The sequence below is a fragment of the Anser anser genome, assembly GCF_964211835.1.
Source record: "Anser anser genome assembly, chromosome: 5".
NCBI classification, from domain to species: domain Eukaryota; kingdom Metazoa; phylum Chordata; class Aves; order Anseriformes; family Anatidae; genus Anser; species Anser anser.
Window position 1 is genome coordinate 35,991,547 of NC_139725.1, and position 22,634 is coordinate 36,014,180.

At 42.9% G+C, this 22,634-nt stretch overlaps 1 protein-coding gene across 10 annotated transcripts in view; it reads right to left on the bottom strand.

Moving 5' to 3' along the window:
- The window catches only part of LOC310899870 (serine/threonine-protein kinase PAK 6-like), a 41,405-nt gene extending 20,114 nt beyond the window's left edge, over nt 1–21,291 (bottom strand). The window contains exons 1-4 of one of the 10 annotated variants that reach the window (XM_083836864.1): nt 20,883–21,291; nt 20,675–20,752; nt 8,589–8,913; nt 8,075–8,273 (exon numbers count right to left, since the gene is read on the bottom strand). In XM_083836864.1, coding sequence (XP_083692990.1) covers nt 8,075–8,162 — 88 coding nt within the window. In that variant the 5' untranslated portion in view covers nt 8,163–8,273; nt 8,589–8,913; nt 20,675–20,752; nt 20,883–21,291. The other 9 variants (XM_083836865.1, XM_083836862.1, XM_083836867.1 and 6 more) reach the window with 9 other exon arrangements.
- Between the last annotated feature and the right edge of the window lie 1,343 nt (nt 21,292–22,634).

The following is a 22,634-nucleotide window of genomic DNA, read 5'->3' on the forward strand; positions in this document are numbered from 1 at the left end:
TTAATATTAGCATTTGCCTCTCACTAACATAGCTTGAAGTGATGAAGACTACCACTTCCTTGACATCAGAAGATTTCTGACACTTCACCTTTATAACGATCATCTTCCCCTGTACAGGACCTCAGCTTCCAACTATTTGTGCTGCGTAAATATTTGCAAGGGTCAGAGGCAATGAACACATACAGAGATAACATTGTGCTGTATACATGCACACACTTTTAGGAGTCACTAGCCCCAACAATCAGCACACCACAGGCTTTTTTCCCCACAGTGAAAAACAAGTCAAACATTTTCTGAGTTGTTTTAGTTAAAACTTGATGAGAGAGCAAAGTGCAGTCACCAGGTGAGCAATGACATTGTTTCCTTGTGCTTTTCTGAGATCCTGAGAATGCATACACACTAGCTTGACATGGTTACCATGATCCTGCAGTCACTGGAATGGGAACCATTTATGTACCGCAGAAGAGCTTTTACACCATCTAAGCCCCGAGTCGTGCAATCCATCCGTGGTGCAATATAGATTTCACACATTGACAATGCCCATTGCAATCCAGAAGCCTACTAAAGATGTCTCCCAGATGAAAAAGGAAGAAAATCCTAGGCAACTAAAAAACACGTACAAAAGAGACTGGAAGTATCTGCTCTGCCTAGGAGAGGTTTTGCAGCCAGAATAATCTTTGTTCAGAATGTGTTCTAATGGAAACCCAAACACATCTTTAAGGAGAGCTTATGGGAAGAGAGGCCATGCTCCAGGCTTGTATTGCCAACTGCTCAAACGCAGTGATTCACCTCCAATGCCCCCTAGGTGCTGCATATTAACTAATTACCAAGACTAAAGTCAAAGGGCAATTCTTTAAGGTGCAGACAACCCTGGAAAGGAAAGATATTCTAACAGCTCATGGTGTTAGTACTATTCAAACCAACAGCTGGTGCTACTGAGGAGCTTTCACAGCCCACGAGGACAGCAGGAAGTATATCTGTAGTATTATGGCCAGTGCTTAAGTTCTGAATCACTGCTTACACATCAGTCGTAACAGCTACTTGATCCACCAGAATGGGGGCATTTCCAGACATAGTGATGTTACTGCTTTAACCAGTATCTTTCCTTCTCCTGCGCCAACTCTCACAGCTTCATTCCTCATCTCATCCCAGTAATGAGAAGATATTCAGGGCATAGCACACACTGTCTTTTAAGTTTGCTCTTTAATGGCTTCAGGTGGCCAGGGGTCCTGTAAAATGTGGTTTTAAAAATGCCACAGCCATTAGCACTTGTACTATCAAATGTTTTCTGAACCAGAAGAAGAATTATTCTAGCTGAACTACAAGGTTCAGAATGTTTGTTTTTAAAGCCTAGGTGATATTTTGGCCCCAAGTAGAACAGCAGCTCTACGCCAGCATATCAGTTTCCATAAGCACAAACACCACATTTGTGGATTTACATTAAATCACTGTACCTGTCAATCAACACCTGGAATACACTTAGTTCCCATATACAAAAGCATACTTACTAAACCCAGAAAGCAGCATCTACTAAGTTCACAGTCAATTTTAGGGTGACTAACTGGCAGCCTGCATCTACCTTATCAGCTTATAATAGACATCTTAAAAACAACAAGATGCAATCAAGTCCAAATATAATATACTCCTGGGTATCCAGTGACATTTGCTTTATATGATCAGTATCAATCTTTGATTATAAAGACATTGCCATATCAGACAGGTGGTTTAAAGGTACACTGCATTAAGATCAAATGAAATTCATACACTAAAAATAGTTATTTGAAATCCAGTGGATTGTAATAATCTGTGTAGGTTTTGCATCTCATTGAGAAGGTCTGTATTTAACCGGTCTCCTTTCACTTTGTGGTTTTCATGCAAGAGCTATTTATTTTTATTTCCAATACCCAGCTAGCGAATGTTTAAATAAAAAACATAAAACAGGCCTTTTCTAATTCAGTAACAAATTCATAAGAATATTTTATGCATATAAGATTTTGTAAATCAAGACAAACCTGTAGTTAAACGTAGACAGCATCCCTTTAATATAATAATACAAATACTGTGACACTGATATTATAATAATCTACTAGACTTTAGTCTTTCATTCACTGCTGACAACTGTACTGTAAGAAATGTCACAAACATAAATAATAAAAGTCACTACCACAAGACAAAAGCAGTCGGAGATTGAAATTCTCTCAGCGATCCATTCCTGCTGCCTGGGAAACCACGTTAGATTTTTCAACTCCAGATATAGCTGTTCCTAGATGATACAGTTCCAAAAGCTGTCACATCTGCCAGTGAGCATGAGAAAAAATCCCACAGCCAGCAGATCCAGAGCAGGGGGAGGGATCGGCTGGGAAGGAGGGGCAAGAATAAAGAAGGGTCAGGCTCAGATGAGAGGAAGGGGTGGGAAGATTAGGGATGGAAGGGAGAAAGGGGAATCAGAGTTAGGAAAGGAAAGAGCAACGACTGGGAGACAGGCAACCCAAGGAGCAGGGCACAGAAAAGAATCGACTGCACGGAAAAAAAAGAAGTAGATAAACGGTATCAGGAATTGCTCATTACAACACAAGAGTTCAAACACTCAGACAAAGAAGCTCACACGCACTGTTATTTAATCTGACTTGCCTCCACCCTATACACATTTGATTATATACTCCATTAGTATATAGGCACTGTACTTAACTATCTACATACACTCATTCACTCACACATACACTTGATGATAGCAAAAACAGCAGAGAGCTACTTCAGGCTCACTTGTGTAGTTTCCAGTTAAAAATAAGCTTTCCCTCCCCCTCCTGCTGCAGCAACTGAACTCACTCACCCAATGCTTATTCCACTTGTATCACAGATCTGGATGCAGCCTGCCACATTCCTCCCTCCCTGGACAAGAGATAATGCTGGGTCCCTGGGCTGAAGAAAGCAGTTCCCATGATTTCTAAGCACTTCCCCAGCAGATAATGCCAACCCACTCTAGCCAGTTATGAGAGGAGTGGGGGAAGAAAAGTACTCAGGACCTGAGGAATTGCAATATGTAGACTGGGTTTGGAGTCAGAAGATAAAGAAGATTGCAGAGAACTCACCAATTAAAAGGAAAAGCATAATTCCGTACTTTGCTATACAGGTCACTGTCATGTAATACATTTCAAATACATTAATAATGGCCTATTTAGCTTGTTGTAGGCATATATTCATGAATATGTGCATGTGAATATGCACACATGGTATTTCACTGCATTCCATACCTTCTAAAATCCTTGTTTACTCTCCTAAGTTTTCTGACATGATCATTATTTATACGAAGCCAAAGAAGATGTTCATAGCATTTTGCAGACAAAGAAAAATGACAGGTTCCTTCCCTAAGGAGCTTAAAAATCTAAATGTGACTTCACGCAGCAAAGAATGACGAAGGGTGAGTGAAAGGGGGAAAGAACAGGTAAATGGGCTGAAATCTCAAATGAGATCTCAGAGCACAGAGCTTTGTCTCAATGACCCCTGCCACATTCATCTGTGATGCTAGTTTTAGAAATGCAGTTTTAGGTAACTTTGCCTCCCTAAAGGAAGAATGGATGCTTGTCTGGTGTGCCATCACTTCAAGTCCTTTCCCTCAACCCCCTTCTCTCTCTCCTCCACAGCCCCCAGTAGCAAAGCTATGTGTTGGTGTGAACTAGCAGCACAGCAAACCGGTGAAATGCTCTAAATCCTGCACAAACACACACGAGCACACAGATTAATATTACATTAGAATAAAAGCTTAGGGAGTGATGTATTTGTTATATTGTTGGGTTTATTTTTGACAAATGAGAAAAAGAACACAACAGCTTAACATTTTTTGCACTGCCTCCACTGAACAGGGTCTACAGCCTATGGTGCTGCCTTTCTCCCCCGCTCCATTTCCTTGCTCATAAATTAGGACTAAAACCTGAAATACGGTGAACGCCTATCTGCTAAGCTTGTTTTGGATGCTGCTCAGTGACATATTTCTAGGTGTGTTTCAGCTATACTACACCAAATTTGTTCTGGGACATATAAAAGCACTTGCAAAGGAAAGACCTCTTGAACTTTCTGAAACCGGTACAGGCATGTCCCAAATGCTAATGGACTTTTTCCCCTGACAAATAATAAAGCTTTCCATTATTTACAGTCTCCCAGAAATCCCAGCTAAAGTCACTGTCCCACTGTGCCAAGCTCTGAAGACAGTCCCCACCCTCCAGGGTTTTCATCTATAGAGACAAAAGGTAAGGAAAAGGAATTATTATCCTCATTTACAGATGAGACACAAAAAAAATGACTAGCCCAATTTCTTCCCGGCTATGTCTAGGTTAGCAAACCTAAAAGAGATTCCAGGTACGTCTCCTGGCTGCTTTTTAACTACATATCAAGGCCAGATCGAGGTCCAACACACCCTGGCTTCCATGGAGAGAAAATATGGGTGCACGGCACCATTGGGAGCTAAGACATGTTCTGGCCACTTTTTTGATCTTAATGCCAGCAGGTAGGTCTAGACACCATGACAAAAACCAGAAGCACAGACAGAAATCACACGCAAACCTCAATTGCAATCCAATGTCTTCATTAGAAGATTCGCCTTTTCCCATTTGTATTTGGTCTGTAAGAGGGTTACAGCTAACAAATACCACCGCAGCACCAAAAGAAGGATGTAGCTCATCTCAGCCTCTTTACCCAAGCCAGTGAGATGTATGCTGCAGGTCATAAGGCTGAGACATATGTCACTATAACATCGATGAACCGTTTCCCTACCTTTCAAATACTTGATGTAGCTGTGTCCTCTTCTGGATGTACAAAGCCATTCAGCACTGCACCTCTTTGACACGTGCACACTTCACTGTTCCATGTCCAGAGAGTCACTGCATTGTTTCAAATGGTTTTACGGACATTACTTTGCCACGAAGGATGCATGCATGGTTAAAAGCAAGTGGCTGCAAGCTTGGATATGGGGCTTCAATCTCCACTGTCTTGTGTGCTAGATCCACTCAAAGTCAGCGTAAAGATACTACCAAGATTAGAATAAGAACATTTTAGGCTCTGTCTGCAAAAATTCACGTGTATAACAACATCTCATCTCTCAGACAGAAGGTTACGTTGGGACAAGCGAAAGGGGCCCCATCTGGCATGCTGGGTCACGTGGCAAAGGAGGGAGCCGAGGCACTAGGCTGCATCTGGGGAACAGGCTACTTCAAGCATATCACTTCGAAACACCGGGTGCCAAGTCCTGCGGTTCTGTCTGCGCACTGTAACCCCACTGTGCTCCTCCATACCATGTCATGGGTCACAGATCCAGCTGCCTCCGACACGTTGGGTTGCAGGAGGGAGGCCATAGCCGTGTGCTGCAAACACACATGATACAGACTTTACCATACTGAAGTCAGGAGACAAGCATGAGTCGAACACTCGCTGGGCATGGCTGATTGCTTGAAAGCACACCTGCCCCTGCAGGGGCACTGATGACCACACACATCCCGGATCACACTCCTCACTCCAGCAGCATGGCAGAGGGCTGGCAGAGTCACCACAGTGATGCCCAGACCACCCGCTGGCACCATGATCTAAGAGTTAAACTTCCATCCAAATAACACTAAACAATCATACTCCCTGGTTGTGATCACTATGTTCTCCTAAAGTGGGATGCATATATATTAAGTTGCAGGCTGTTGACAGCAATTAGTGTTATCCCCATGAAATAACTGATGAGAAAGCTGCAGTCCAGGCAGTGGGCCCCAAAACATGGAGAGAAGAGGCCAGCTTAAACCCCACAGCCTGGGTGTCTCTCAGCACCTTGCTACTCACTACTGCCACTAACCAAGACCAACTGACACGGAAATTTAAATCATAACAGACAAGACTTCTCCCAGGGAATATCAACTATTCTGCTCAGTGCAGAAAGGAAAAAAAAAACAAAACATGCTATGAGTATGAATGTTCGCAGCATTCCATATGTTAAAACCTAAGGTGCACTCATAACACAAGTAAATATAAATAACTATTGTCTACAACTACACTCTGTTCATCAATAAATTACAAAGTAATCTAATTACTAACACTATAAATTAAAATGGCTCTGCCCTAGGGTAAATGTAATTTCCTGAGATTTTTCTGAGGGAAATAAATTCCAACTTTAAGTCTGTCATCACCTTACATTCACATTACCTGATCAGTCTCGAACTAACATGAGATCCCAGTGCATTTGTCCTCCAGCTACACAGTAATTCTCCTGCAACTTTTAGGAACCATACCGAGAAATTCCTTAGAAACAAGGCCTAAATTAGCCAAGTCCTGATTCTGTACTCCGTTGCACTGAGTCTATACCTTGGAAGGCAAAGAGGCAAGAAAGCTGATCCCCTAACCCAGAGCCTCCCATAGCAAGATCTGAAAGTTTGCTGCATTTCTCCAGCTATCAGTGCTGAGAAGGACAATATACTGGCTAGCCTTCTGCTGCTCTTGCTGACTTCAGAGCTGATGTCCTATATGTGCAGAACTGATCGGCAGCTCTTAATGAGATGCGACTTCACCACAGTACCTCAGATCAGTACCTCAAGAGAACGTGATGTGCAATGCGGAACTTGGAACCTGGCTGAGTTTTTAGCTGCAGGTGGAGTTGGCTAGTCCATGCTGTTTTACGCAGTTTGCACAAAATATTTTAGCTCGTTTTTCTGCTTGTGAATTTCCCTGAGCATATCAGAGAAGTAGGTTAAAAAGTCTTCTTTCCGCCCCGCCCCCCCCCAGTCAGAGACAGGAAAGTCAAACTTCCTGGTATGTGGTTCTCTTTGTGAATGAAAATAATTTTGTGACCAAACAAGGTTTTGTGTTTCATTTTTGCAAGCCTTGTCAATAGGACCCAGGATATTCTTTCCAGGTACATACGTATACCTAAGGCCATACTGGCACCCATCTAGACAGAAACAACCCCTGCACAGGGAACAGACTGTCCACCTTGAAGCACAGTTACTAATCCAGCCAACTATTTGTTGATAGCTCTTTCCCTTATTTGATCAGCTGTCTTTGTTACTGGATACATAATCCTCTGCTCACACTTAGCACACAGGATGTACATACCAGGGCAGTTGTAGAATATGAATATCATTATACAGCTTCGTCATGCCATCAAGAATGAGACTGTTCAAAGGGATGGGACTTGAGAGAGAGCCAGCAGTATTCCTTTCCCCAGCAGCTCTGGAGGGGCATAGCTGCTTGGATTTTACCCAAACACATAATTTTCAGCAAACACCTCTTCCTATATGCGCATTCCCCAGCACCACCTGAGAACTCTCACTCACCAGCCACAAACTTCTCTTCTGTTTTTTTTTTGGTTTGGGTTTGTGTGTTTGTGTTTTTTTTCAGTGCTGTGTCCCCAAATACATTAAGGCATTAATGTCCTGGCAAAGAAGAAAATACACGTATCAGCAAACATTAATGGACAAGACTACTTCTGTAGCTGTGAGATGAAATACTTGTCTGTATATGTTGGCTACCACTTGGCAAAAATAATCAAGTACAAATGCCCAGTAGGATAGTAACTATATAGTTATATAGTAAAACTTTTAGTAATTTAAACTGGAGGAAATTAGCCAGCTTTCAGATAGCCAAGATACACATACACCCACACCCACACACACACACACACGCGAGTTCTACAACATAGTGTTTCAGTAGGTGTGCTGAAAAGCCCTTGGCTAGCACAGCAGCCAGAAGGTCAGGAATACAGACACCAGGGGTTACAACTGGTGAGTCGATGAGACTTCTTCAAAGGTATGGTAAGGGTCCTCACGGACACAGGACTTAGGAGGAGATATTGCTATGTCTTGCGTAAAGGCAATGAGCATGCATGTTCCTGACGTGCTGTCTGCTTTCCCAAGCATCACCCAGAGTAATTTTAACCCCTTCTTCACCCCAATGCTTTAAGATCATCACCCAGCAATATTCAACAATGCATTTTCCTCTTCACATTCCCCATCATCTTCACTCTCCATAGGTTACACTACCAGACCCCAGAGACCCATACATCAGCCCATCTAAAAGACACTGGAAAGCAAAAAACACAAGATCTTACTGGCAGTCCCGCTGCAACAATGCTGGTAGAGGACAATTCCAAGTGAGAGGAGAAAGAAGGGTCTGCAGGGAAACTCTCCCACTGCCATGCAGCAAAGCCGATTGGAGGACGGTGTTGCTGGGCTATAGGAGTAAAGACGAAGTAAACTCCTTCCCAAAGGAATCCAGCTCCTGGTTTTTCTTCCCTTCCAGAACCATCCCTCGAGAGAAAAAATTGTATGACCACCCTGAACCGTTCGCCTCTCACTTTGCCCAAGGCTGGCATTGCCAACACACGTGTGATCGTTACGCTAGTTCCTGGCAGTGGCGAGGCTGAGCTCTGAAGGGAAGGGGTTAAGCTGTAGCAGCACAGCCACTGGGGAACAGAGATGTTAGTTTAAACTGACAAACCTAGTCCTCTGTAAACAGAGGAAACAAAATCGCATGAAACTACAGCGATTAGGACAGTGTTGCTACTGCTTTAAAGCAAGCAAGCAAGTCAATGTTGAACCCCAAACCTGCAGGAGGGAGCTTACCCCTGGCTCTTCATTGCTCTGTAACCAGAGGTGAGGTGGAAATGTTCTGCCACCGGGATCCGCTGACACGCCGATAAACTTGGGAGAGAAAGATGGCAGGAGAAAGCGGGAGAAGCAAAAGGGGTGGAGGCAAGTCTGACATGTTTGTACAGTGCCTGGTTCACCTAAGCTGCTGAGTTTGATTTCAGGGTGTGGTAGTAGATGGAGCACAGACACAGTCAGCGCAGAGAAGCCTCGGATTCATGTTCCAAAGGAAAATAACACACACTGACAGCAGAGCCTCGTGGGACCATCTTGCCTTCTCACTGTCTCCTCCTTTTGGTCCCTACGGGGGGAAGAGAGAGAGAAAGAGCTCAGTCACACCTGGGCACCGAGGCTTGCTAGGTCTCAGGCAAGAACCTCGGGGAGATCATCTCCCATTCGCCTCCACCCTTTCCTAACCCCCCCCTGCTTCACTGCTGACCTATTAAAGCTCCGGCTTGCTTGTTAGCTCCCCTCTCTCGGCTCCGCAGCCTCAGGGCCTAGAGCTGCTGCAGCTTCTAACGAATCCCGACATCTCCGCCTGTGTCGCCTGGCTGCAGATTTCAGGACCTGCCACCAATTCCTTGTCATTCCTGGCAGGAAAGCTTTGATTGTTTGCTATACGGCTGGCTATAGGAGAATTCACCAATTTATTTGCATTGCAGATGTGCAGCACATGACCTGGCGCTTTTACTTCTCCCCTGTCGCTTGCCGTGACTCAGTGCTGCGAGGTCTGAAGTCTAGTATCACCCTGTAATCCTGTTGCGCTGGCTGTGCCGTGCCTCAGGGTTTACTGGCTCCTGGAAATAGACATTTCCACAAGCAACCTGCGTTCGGTAGGACACCGGCTCCACCACTGCTCAGCAGTAGCGGGTGTGCGCAGGTGGAAGGGCTCGTTATCGTCAGGGGACAGGTCAGAGTTCACCTCAGCAAACCCTGTGACTGCTCTTTCTCCACTGCAAATAAAGGGGATTCTTGGCCTCTCCCAACCACGAACAATAAACAATGTTGGCTTAACTCCAAGGTGCATTATATTTAGATCCAAAGAGCAGAGATAAAAGTCAGCCTTAAAAATCCTCCCCCTGCACTATTCCTTCCCCACTCCCACCCCCCAAAAAATCCCCCCCCACACACTTCTTTTTCCCACCTCAATTCTGTTAAATTGCCCTTAAAATGAATAAATGTCATATTACTAACAACCATTAGGCTGTCATCATTTCTGCTGGGAGTGGGCTTGTGCAGTAGAAACGGGCCAGCTCAGCACATTTCCCTGTTCCCGTTTTCCTTCCTACCAGTTCATCCTGCCTGGCTAGGAGGTGGTGGTGCCGTACAACACCCAGAGTCACAGATTGAGTGGGAATGCCCAAGATCTACCGTAACATTATGGAGAAGGAACAGAACTGGGGTTCCTATGGAGAACGTAAAGGAAACCCTGGCATTTTAGCTGATGGTCTGAGGTTCATAATCCTCATTTACAGATCTGCTAGCTAAACTGTGGAAGGCTGCTTCCTGAGAGTGCAGTCACAGCTTACACGTTACACTGCAGGTCCTTGCCTGCCAGAGCCTGCCAAAGAGACCAAGATTTCCTGCCTGTTACCTCACAGCAGCATCCCTAGGGTATAAGAAGTGAAGTTAGCCAGGTTCCTTTCTGTCTGGGGATTAGCTTGCCTCCCCCTACAGGGCAAGCCCCATACACTGATGCAATCAACAAAAAAAAAAAAAAAAAAAAAGGAAAGTTCATGTTAATAGTAAATATACTACAATCAAGATCAAGAGAGAGGGACAGCATTTTTTTCCTGAAGACTGGAACTTGCAAGACAGAAAAACTACTGTGGAGGATCAGAAATAAGGAAACAGAGCATTAATCCTTCTAGGTGTGGAGGAAACATGACGACTGCTAACCATCATTGTCATCTGTTCTATCTATGCTTTGGTGATGTGCCAATCAGTGAGGAGTCAGTCATCTACACAACGATAGCTTTGGGAGCGTCACAAAGAAATGTCATTTATATTCTACAAGGAGTCACCCAGGCTTGGAAACTGGCTTCAGATTTGCATAAGTATTATATTTTATGCATTTACATGCTAAGACAGTCTTCTAGAACAAGATGCAAGTTCTTTATAAATGGAAGAGCCTGATTTTACTTGTCAAGACACAAGCTTAGATGGAACCAAAGCAGCTTTGAGTTGGTGTGAACCTCTGCTGCCCACAGTCTTAATGAAAAATTAGGACACTTTCCAGTCTTTCTATTCACAAGTTCGGTCCCAGTAGTCCTACACACTTTGAAGAAAAATTTACCAGTAAAAGCGATGCATCTCTAATTTTCCCCTTTAGCGTTTGTCCCTTTATTAAACATTTCACTGCTCCTTCCCTGCCCACTGCTCCCTTCTTACCTAGAGAATTGCACAAGATAATATAAATAATTATGCTCACACATTTCTGTAAACACATGCACACACACCCCACTCCTCCTACAGCTGCTGTATACTCCATGCTTCTCATTCAGATCCTGTCTTATCTATAGCAGCCATAACCTGCGAGCAAGAAGTGCTGCAGGGTACATTGAGTAAACGCTTGAGTCGCAGACTGCTTATCTCGTTCATCTACACAGCAAATGGCCATTCCATATGCCATGCCACCTTCCGCCCACAAAACATAACAAATTTCTGATAAAAGCTGCTGATCTCTCTTCTCTTCCTCATCCTGCCCATCCACGTCACAGCACCAGGAGAGTGCTGGTACCTCACTTCCTGCACTGCTGCTACAATAGATTTATTTAAGCCCACTTCATCTCTACTGGAGCAGAATTTTGTGGGAGAAACAAACTTTTCAACATTTCACTATGGCAACATGTAAGATGGGACACTTCTAATCTTATTTAAAAAAAAAAAAAAAAAACAACATGTTAGAAGCACCATGGCCAGCTGTGCTGTATACAAGGGCTTCCTCCTATCTCAGCCAGGAGAAATGTATTTGGCTGTGTTTTTGGTGAACTAAGCAAGCTACAGAGAAAAAAAAAAAAAAAAGAAAACAACAACAACAAAAACCTTATTCTCTTTCAACCAAGCTTCCAGACAAAGCCTAATGCCAAGGTACAGTAACTTCGATGCATTCAGGAAATCCCAGGAAGAACTGAGGCAATCCCATCCATGGAGCAAGGCTGTGATTTGGAGCTGGATCTTCTAGCAGGGCTCCTCTAAACTCTGGGATTTGCTAGGAGGCATAAATGCACTTCCATCAGGAGCTGTGGTCTCTTCTTCTGTTTCATGGCTCTTGAAATCCAGAGTGAAGTAACATGGAAGTGCAAAACTGTGCTAACAACTGGGACAAAGGGGTCACTACGAGAAAGGGTGTGTTGCAAACTCACGAAGCATCAGCTGGTGGGAGGAAGCACAAGATAGGAATCAAATCGGCAAGTCTCATAATCAACACATGAGATTAGCAGGCCTGGAGATGAGAAGGGAGCAATCCAGAGGCAGTTTCACTTTAAATAAGTGCTTACAGTTGTGCTACTTTTCCCCGAGGCTATTGCATTCAGAGGTGGGCAGAAAATTGTAAGACAGCACTATCTGGATTGCTTGCTTATATATTAGGGCTATCTCCTGCTTACCATGCACTGCTGACATTATAAAGGTAACATCCTGGAGATCCCAGCAGGACAAGGCCTTATCTGCACTCCTACTGCATAAGCCTGTTCAGTGGGCTTCTAAGTGTCCTCAAGGATTTACTGCCTAATCCAGTTTCCATCTTTCTGCCCCAATTCAAAATGAAAATAAAACACACCAGAACTTAAGCACTGGAAGTTGGCTAAAGTTTATCGCCTCATCTAGAGGACTGCATGCTGTCATAGGACGTCTGCGTGCTCAAATCTGGCAGACCATTGTGGGACTGAGAGTGCATACCTCCAAATACAATGCACACTGGGTCACATGAAAGAAGAAAATTCATGCAGCACCAAGGCAGAATCACAGTCGGTCTCGCCAGGGCCTGACAACTCCAATGATGGAGCAGAGCACAGCTGGCAAGGAAGTAGCATGGAGATCTGCAACCTGGACTGAGAATGTCTGGAGCAGCGAGAGCCAAGAACGTAGGCAAGAAAGCAAATTAATCTTAAAGAGGGTAGGAAAACAACAGACTTTAAATTTTAACTACCACTCTGATGAGAAGTTGAAACCAAAGCTTGAGAGGATCACCTGAACACACCACAGGTTATTTTGCTACTGGTAAAATTCCTGTGGCTTGGTAGACATTCCCTGCAGGTAATATCAATACAGCTTGGATCACAGCCGCCTCACACTTCTTCCACATCTTTTACTTGCAAAAATTCACAGACATGTTAGATTATAAAAGAAGTAACATCATGCTCCACCAGACAAGTCTGTGCCACTCTACAAGAGGTGTATCTGCTGCTTCCCACAAGTGTCAGGATGATCAGTCCTGCAACGGCGGCATCACAGCACAAAGTCAGCGTAACCTACCTTCTCACAGATTCACCAGGTCACCTTGGGAAAGTCATTTTGCACACTAGTAAAATGACTGTGACAATGCTTAACTCCCACAGAACAGAGGCAGCTTAATCTGTTGTTTTTTCAAGCATGCTGCAATCCTTAAAGATGCTATAGAAATGCAGATTGAAATCCCTGGCTGACATAAGAGGAATACATACTACAGCTTCTGCTCAGAATAACTAGGTCAGTCAGCTATTGCAAAAGTATTAACCAGAATTCAGAGAATTCCTAGTGGCTAAAATAAAGGTAGCAAAAGTCTAACACCATTTGCTGTTATTAGTCGCTCTCTACCTCTGGGTACATTCAAACCCAACTCTCAAGAGCCTAGAATAATTTGAGGGCTGCAGTTTGTGCTTGTCAAAATCCAGCCGCATGGCTCCCTGCAGCACAGCAGGCTCCTGTCCCGCTTGCTGCCATGTGGAGGCAGGGAACAACAACTGCCCTTGCAGACAATGCAGCCTTAAGCAGCTGAACATGTGCAGCCTCTCAGAGCTGCCCTGTGAATCCTGTGCCAGGAAGCAGGCATCGTGGTCATCCTCCCAGCAGCAGCCACCCTACAGCAAGTGCAGGAGGGTGCTTTGTACTACGGTGGTGTGTGGTAGCTCATTTTGGGGTAAAATGGTAAAGCCAGAGAGCAGCTGCTTGAGGGGAATATGAGGAAAAGAAAAGGGGAAGGGTTGACTGCTGCAATGGGGATGAGTTTCCAGACCTTAGGTCAACCCCTCCCAGTTGCTGAGGCTGGACTAACAATCACTTTCCTCTGGCTGGTTGGCACCACTACATGTCACTCATTTGCAGTTTTGCACTGCAGTTCCTCCTTGTGCAGGTACAACTGTACAGCTGCTTGCAGACCGTACCATGCAGCCAATCAATACAATACTTGCATCAAATAATAATTAAAAAAAAAAAAAAATGGTTTTAGTGAGACAAGGCTGTAGGCAAAGGGTTAAACCTGCTTATTTAATTTTTTTTAATTAATATCTAATTCATTTTTAACCTCAGATTGTTTCAGTGGCCTGGCATAAAGCTCAGCCACACAATCATGCCACCACAACTCAGAAGCCAGCAACCTGCAACGCTGGAACTGGGCCTTCTTGTTCTGCCACTGAAACAAGCATGTCATAATACTCTACCCTCAGTTTCCCTTATCTACATGAGCTGTCAATGCACTGGAGTCCGCAGGACGGTTTGCAGAGGATTAATTGGTTATAATTGCCACTTAGAAATTTATTTGTATAGTGTAGAAAAATGTGAGCTGTGATATCCTCGTCTTGTGTAGTAACTGCTACAACAGAGAAAAGAGAAAAAGTCAATTACTACTAAGAATGCTTTTTGGTCTTTCCTGCTAGTAGTTAGAGAAACCTTTTACTTTCTTTATCCTCAGCTCTCTTCCCCAGTTTTCATTGAAGCTAGGATTTATAATAGTCTGAACACTTGTCTAAGACAGGATAAGATGCTGGTTACTCTGGGGCAGTGTTTCATCAGAACACATGCAGTGGGCACATAATGAAGCTTCCAACCACCATTCTCTGTTAAAAAAAAAAAAAAAAAACTACCTAAAACATTTGTGAAAGTAATAATGCTCTCAGATTCCACAATAAGAAACTAAAATGTGCACACTGGCAATGCAGCTTATAAAGGATTGAACATGCCAGATGTCTGTTTCTGGGATTGTAAGAACACTTTTATACCAAAACCATACCACATGATAAATGGAATCCAAATTAAACAGGCTTATACAGCCTACCTGACCACATGGACATGCTGGTATTTGGCTACAATCATAACAAATGTGCTTCCTTTGGAACAAGTCTACGTCCTGCTGGTCACTGCAAGAAATGAAACCGTAGCAGTGTGGCTGGACCAGAATCCTCTTCAAGATAACACCAGAAACTAATCCAATAATATATATATATTCAGAATCTTTCGATTTTACTTATATATATCTGTATACATATATATATAGTTAATTAAAAAAATAAGAAAGGAGCAACATCAGACATAACCATCTAAGATGCAGATAAAATGACACATCTATTCTGCAGATCTTGAGATTCTGAAGATGGCATCATAAAAATAAGTGGAAAATGTTCATTAAACTTCTAGTTACTTCAAAAAATGACTAATACAAAAAAAAATATTTCTTGTTCATTTGCTCTCTGGAGCACCAAATAAATTCTATAAATTAATTCAGAGAAAGGTGTTCAAATTAAAAAAGTATCAATTAGTTCATTTCCATGCGTGACCTTTAAAATCAAATGCTTGCTAAGATTCCTAATGAACGTTCTGTTTTGTTCTGCAGAACTTTCATTGAAATCAAAAGTCTGGCTAACAGTTGTACTGAAATGCTTAAGCAAAGATCCTCTGCAGAAATATTTGGGTAGTTATCTGGAAAATTCTCTCATTTCCTTCTTTCAACAAATAACGAGCTCGGTCCAAGAACAGCCACAACCCATTATGAAGGAGATCACAAACCACAAGTTAGAAGTAGCCAGATAATGTAGGTGAGCAGCTGGCAAGTGACCCTAAGTTCTAAGAGACTTTTAAAAACGTGCTTTTAAATAACACAGACATAAATGGCAATGTTCTTTAAATAAGATATTGGCTCAGCTTTACGTCACTCAGGCTGCTATTTTGCAGAAGCTTAGAGAGAACATATTTAGAACTTGGAAGAGAACACAAAAGCCTGAAGAATGTCTGCAAGTTCATGGTTTAGGAATAAGCAGCAGAATTAATATTTTCTTGTCTCTTTGCCCCCAGCTGCACATACTTTATAACAAAGCATTAGAAATCAGGAGATTTCCTCAGTGGCAGTTGCTAACAAGAGCATCTAGGTTTGCAATCTGATTTTCCACAACTTTCACTACATACTCAGCAGCTCTGATTTCTGCTAATTAATTATGTTTATACCCAAACTGGGCAGCTTACTGTTGCATGAACAGCTCAAAGACAATTTGCCCAGAGACTACTTTTCAGAGTCAGCTATAACATCTGTTCTTCAGCTCCGATCCAAAGTCCACTGAAAACAGAGTTTTTTCACTGACTTCCACAAGTGCTAGAAGGACTCTTATTCTAAGCTGAATGTTACAGAAAAGAAGTCCATTTCTAACACTACTGTATACATTTATGTACTTTCTTGGGCAAGGCCCAAGGCACTCATTATAAAGTATAACACTCTCCTTAATTCTTCCAGAAGCCAATCGTAAGGCTACTATGAATTTTAATGAGCACTGAATCAGGCCCCAGATGGTTTTTAAAGCTAAATTATCCTGATCTTGGTTATTTTAAGCTCGGTGCATTGCCTTCTGGCCACTACACATTTTAACCCCTCTGTACCTGGTCCAGATTAAGGCAAGTCTTTCACTCCTGTTCTCCCTATCTAAGCACAGATCTTCAGCTCTGCTGCTAACAACCCTCATCTCCTGCTATGCCTTGAAAAGTCACAGCCTTAAAGAATTTCCAAAGGCTGACACAGGTGAGAAAATAAACATACCCACAATACAATAAGGAGGACAGCAGCCTGGTCCATACTCTTTCAGTATGGCAAGCAAGGCTCTGCAGCCTGTTTAGTCCCAACTTCTGGGCACAGTAACAAGAATAGGATCAAGCTTAGACAGGATAAGCAAGATCTATGAAAATTTCCTTGAATTTTCAACGGAAAAGGCAACAGAGGATGAGAAAAAAACAAAATAGAGTAGCTTACATGGCATTGTGCATTGCAGAGAAAACCAGTAGGCCGTCAGTAAGACAACGTACTACAGACAGTCCTGTTTAACTAGATTCTTAGGGGAAAAACAATTGAGCTCAGAGCTATCAAGTTGACTAATGTCAGTTCATAGAGATACTTGTCTCTGCTGAAACTGCTGAGTACGTTTGCCTTCTAGTTTGAAAGAGTATGCGTCATTTTAAGAAATAAAATGTCTTTTCTTTTAATATATACAATGGTGTATTAAGCATCTCCACATCATATCGGCTAGACAGCTGTTACTGGCCAATGTATGCTGACTGCAGTGCCTCAGCTCTAGGACGAGCACGGCTCAGAGCTGTAGTTTAGCTGCAGAGCGACTCTTCAGAGCAGACTACAAGTAACCGTCCCTATCTACCACAAACCACCATTACTTTACACTTTCCTTCGATTAAACTTGTTTGGGGGGGCTGTGGTTGTATCCTGCAAGGCTCTAGCACAAATGGCAACCTGAGCATCTCAGAGATTCACAAGTCTTTCCCCTCAGCAACCTGCAGGAGAAAAAACACATCACTAGGTTGTTTCCGCAGTGGTCTTTGGCTGAAGCATCGTTGTTTCTTACTAGACTTCGTGCAAGTCCAGAGGAACATGAACCCCTCCTAGAGAGTTTCGTTTTAGGAGGTGATGTGACCAACAGCTGACTGCAGCCAGCAATGCATGCCAGTCTTTGTAAACAAGACAGCTGTTCAGAAGGCCAACTGTTTCAGGGTTTTTATTTGTTTGTTCTGGGGGTTGGAGGACACTGAGAAGGAAAGGAGGAAGAGAGAAAAGAAAAGGCTTCTACAGCCTGCTTTTTTGGTCTCCAAGCACCCAGGATCTTTTCCCGCTTTCCTGCTCAGGGCAACAAGAGTTCTCATTCCAATGTCTCATTACAGCTCTTCTTTGTTAAATACCTTTTACACTCATTTGTGTGTTTAGGTGTTTTGTTTTTTTTTTTAAAACTTTTAAATATATATTCTGGAATTTTTTATTTTTTATTTTTTTTTAAACCTTGTCTAGTAAACAGACAGACATCACAGAAATGAAAAAGATGAAACAGAAAGAGTAACAACTGAAGTGCAGTATTATGCAAACCACCCATGGAAAAGAAGTTACATCACTGTATATTACATAGTTGAGAATGGTTAATGAGTTTATGCTGTTTAATCACCTTAGAATAATGGGCATCACAGCTTGAGGAAGGCAGACAGAGCTGTGAAATGGTTTCAGAATTAGGGGCGTGTGCGTGTGTGTGTGCGTGCAAGCACCTCCGTGACACACTTAACTAGCCATCATTTGTTAAAGCAGAGGATGAGCTCAGTCTCCCACCTCTCTACTGAGACTGCTAAGTGGAGCAGCAGAGGCAACAGTGGGTTCAGTAACTCAGACAACTGTGCCTTCTGAAATGGCCTATGAGCCCTGAGGAGCATGTTCTTTAACAGGTTTCTGTCCCTTTTGACTTGAACCACATTTGAACTTCTTGGAAGTGGAAAAAAAAAAAAAAAAAAACACCTTTCTATCCTGTTACTATTCCTCTGAGCATTTGCACACACACCCCTTTTATTATTACATTAGCTTAATTTTGTCTCCGTCATTCCCCCGAGAGGAATTACTCATGTCCTGCTATTATTTATTTTACTACTAAGAGCCTGTTTTTTAACAGTAGTTTTAATTAACTACCAATCCTCCTCCTCAGTTAGGATCACCTTTATCTATCTTGCTGTGCTTTGTGTTCTCTAGCAGTATCATTTGCTCCCTCATATTTATCCATCCCGCAAGTTCTCTCAGGAACCACAAAAATCTGCCCTTTCCCCCCAGATCCTATCATCTCAAAAAGAGATAGGAGATTTTACTAAAGAAAGGAACAATCCCATGGAAGATAATATGGTGCTCAACACTGGTTACGTGGAATTTCAGTGAGCTTAAATTGATGTCAAGTGACACTGCCAAAAGCAGTAGCATCTTCTATACCCCGAAGCTATGCTGTCTGCTGCTCTGTCCTGTCTCACAGCATGTTGCTCCTCCTGTCTTTGGTGTCCCTTCTTCTCTGTTGCCTTGCTTGCACGTCCATTGCTTGCAGTGGCACTTGCTCCCCTACCCTCTGATGCTGCACCTACGCACTCTGAACGTACCACTGAAAGTTGTCAAGGGAGGTTTTCTTTGGGAGTTCACAGTTCAGTATGTCCACACACTGGCTAAACACCTCTCCAAAGCCTTTGCTGTCCCTGGATAATGAATCGGATCACAATGTATACTAGACTTCAAGTACATATGATTCTTGGAAGCCGCCCTAGATTAATGTTTTAAGAGCTATTCATTCATGCTCCCCAAGTTTGAGAGGCAGAACAGATGACTCCTGACTGTGAAGTTGGCAGAGATTTCCTCATCTCAACTATTCCTGCAAAGTGGAATCAAACTGCAGCAACAGCATCCAACTGCATTAACTGCTCCAGCACCTGGCAAGGCTAGCTGCGGAGACAGCACCACATTACGCAACGACTGCTGGCACCAAACTCCTTCCTGGCCATTATTCCCTACCTGAATTCTGGGCACAAGTACCTTCCCCAGGCAATCTCGCCTAACCACTCCTAAATCTGTGCAGAGCACAGCTCCCCCCCCTAGGCACCACTCCATTCCTTACCGTGCCAGGGCAGGGAAGAGGAGGCAACAAGTCAGAGATCCTTTTGATTATGCTTTTCACAGATCTGACAAGGATTTTTCCTCCTTCTCAGCTCTGTGTGGAAAAGTTTACCAACTGTATTTACTTCCCTGGACACAAGATGCTTTTGCTTTTACTAGCGTATTTTATTTCTTGTCCAAGAGGAAAGTGGAACTGCACACAATGATTAGATCAATTAGCGTGCAAAGAAAAAGTGTAGACTCACACCCACACTTGTCTGCACTTCTAGGCTTGGTAAGTGCATTCCTTAATGGCTCCAGAACCCTCACAGGATCTGTGCTTTGCTGCATTTTAATTGAGGACTATAATTTATACGCCACAACCCAAGCACAAAATTCTTAGTCTGGAGGGTTCCCAATTCGGGATAGTCTCAGGTCTTAGCTTATGCCAGGGAGAAGGCGGTACTAATGATAAAGATTTTTTAGATGTTACCATTTTTTCCAAAGCTGTCTCTGTATCTTCAAGGTATTTTTTTCCTATCTTAAATAATGCTTTTCAATTGAGATGCCAGCAACAGGGACAAGGAGGTCTCTACTACTTTCTGTCTCTCTGCAAATAGTTTTCAACAGTGATAAACTGGTTGTTCAGGTGTAACTCAAATAGATGCTTAAAAAAAAAAAAAAAAAAAAACTCCTTGCTCGTTTCAATGGCATTTCTTCAAACCAAGCCTGTTAATAAACTTTGAGCTCAAGATCCCAAAGCAGGAACCACCTTCATTTTGCTTCCTACAGAACAAAAAATACTCTATCAGCATTTAAAAGCACTAAACAAAATTAATAAACTGTAAACCAACCTCTATTTACTAAATTTTACTTGAATTCACTCTGTTCCTAAAATAGCCATTATTCTAGTATTTAAGTGCATGATTTAGAAGCACACTCAATGGTGCTTATTCACCACTAGTATACAGGCCAGCTAAAGGCAGTGTTAAAAAAAAGTCCTCCCTCCCATTCTTATGGCTTTGGACCTCAAAAAAATTAGTTCTCATTGGCTGATTAACATTTCCAGCTTGAAAAGGGACTGGTAGAGACATCAGAGATTTATCTCAATTCTACAATTTGGGAAAGTAAGAATATTTTAGAAGTCATCTCAATTTTAGTGTTCAGAGCTGGACCCTGTTGCCCCTTCTACCTCCCACAGTAGGAGTCTTACCTTGAAAAAAGATCTCTGAGAAATACTTCTAGAGTGAATTCAGTCCCTTCTTCCTTCTGACGGCAGGTTGCTGCTTGTCTTAAACATGGGAAACATCCCTTGCTTCAGGCAAAAATTCTCAGCAATTTCATCTTAAAGCTTCTTCAGAAGAATCCTGGTTCAGTCTCATACACATGCAAGCACATCAAGCTTGCAGCTGCTTACTCACCAGCATTACCCCAGCGCTGGCTGCACGGAGGAGTATATCAGTGCCAGACGCCCCCTCTTTCTGGCAGTCAGCAGAGGTGTTGGAAGAATAACCGAAGGTAAAATAACCTCACAGTCAGAGGACAGAGAAGACCACAATGATAAATTCCATTAAAGCCTTGCAGTTAAGTAGCCGAGACCTCAGTGTAGACACACACCACTACCAAGATCTGTAATGCAGTGAATCAATGTTTTCTGGGACCTTTTTTTATTGTGGGCTGATGCTGTGATCTCAGCAAAGAGGATGGGACTGTGTGTTGAGTGACATTTTACACAAAAGGCAAGAGCAAGATACTAATCTAGATTCTAGTGCATAAAGACTATACGTGCATTTCCCCTCAACTCAGCCTTGAAATCACAGGACTGCTGACTTACGCTTCACTCCAGGGCGGGGAGGGAGTTAACAGCCATAACAAAGCCTCACACTTTGAGAATCAGTGATTAAAGACTCCTATGCCCTATAGAGATATAAGCTGCAAACCGTGAGTGGCAAGTATAGCGTTACAGCATTGCTCAGGCAAACCAAGTGTTATTATCAATCTGGTGAGCTCTCCTGTGTCCCTGGGCTGGCTATAGGAACTCTGTGGGTGTTGTGCTGATCTTGCATAACTGGCCTGCATCCATGACATGCAATTCAGAAACACAAAATGTAATATCATCTTGACACTTCTGCAGGCTAAATTTCAGCAACAGATCTCACGGCACCCCGCAGAAGAAGGAAGGTAAAGTGTTCTAAGGCTTTAGACCTCATAGGGATGTAAATTAGGACAGATTTATTAAGATGATTGGAACAACAAGAGTTTACACTGACTGAAACTCTGCAGATGTAACCATTATGTTCCTGCTACTTGAGTCCCAAGTGGAACCCAGCAGAATCTAATTCTGTAATCAAGACAGCAAGTGAAATAGCTTCCCCCCAGTGCAGTCAGTTTAGAAATCAAGTCAAAACCAGCAGGGCTGCCAGTGAAGCAATTAGGTATTTTCCATAGGTAGTCTGATAAAGAAGCCAGTTATTTACTGTTTCCTGGCATGTCAGTTACTTCAGTATTTCCTGGACAACATTCACAAAGGAAAAGCTTTTTTTTTTTCCTCTCTCTCTTTTTTTTTTTTCCTCTTAACAATGTAAAGACATTGTATCCAAGAGACAATTTTTTTGTTGGTGGTGTTTTGCTTTCAGAGTTGGCTTTTATTTCCTCACCTGGATAACCACAAGCACTTTTTTTTGTGAACATTAGGTAACAAGAAAGCCTGCTGCTAATTCTTTCTCATCAGGGCCTGGGGAAAAATACAAGCTGTTGGGCAAAAGCTGAAAAACAAACAGAAAAGATAGGAGGGGGGAGAGAAGGGGAGCGAGAAAATAACTCAGGAATGAGTCAGTCATGCTCCTCCTGCTTAGTCACCTGTAGTGCTTCTCTCTAGACACACCGGAGATGAAGAAGATGCCTGCCTGCCTGCCACCCACCTCCTCCTCCTGACAAGGAGTTACAAAAAGAGGAGATGGGGCAGAGTTTTAGAGGACAGTCATTCAAGATGCACGCTTTCCAGAGCAGCAGAGCTGACAGTAGTCTGTTTGCTCGTGTTTCCCACCCCCTCCTGTCACCCTCTGTGCTATTTCTCAATTAAATCATCTTGAATCAATGTGTTCGTTCGGTGGTTTAAGTTCCTCTGATGGTGCCCTGCAGTTTTGACATCGTAGGGAGTTGCCATGGAGAAA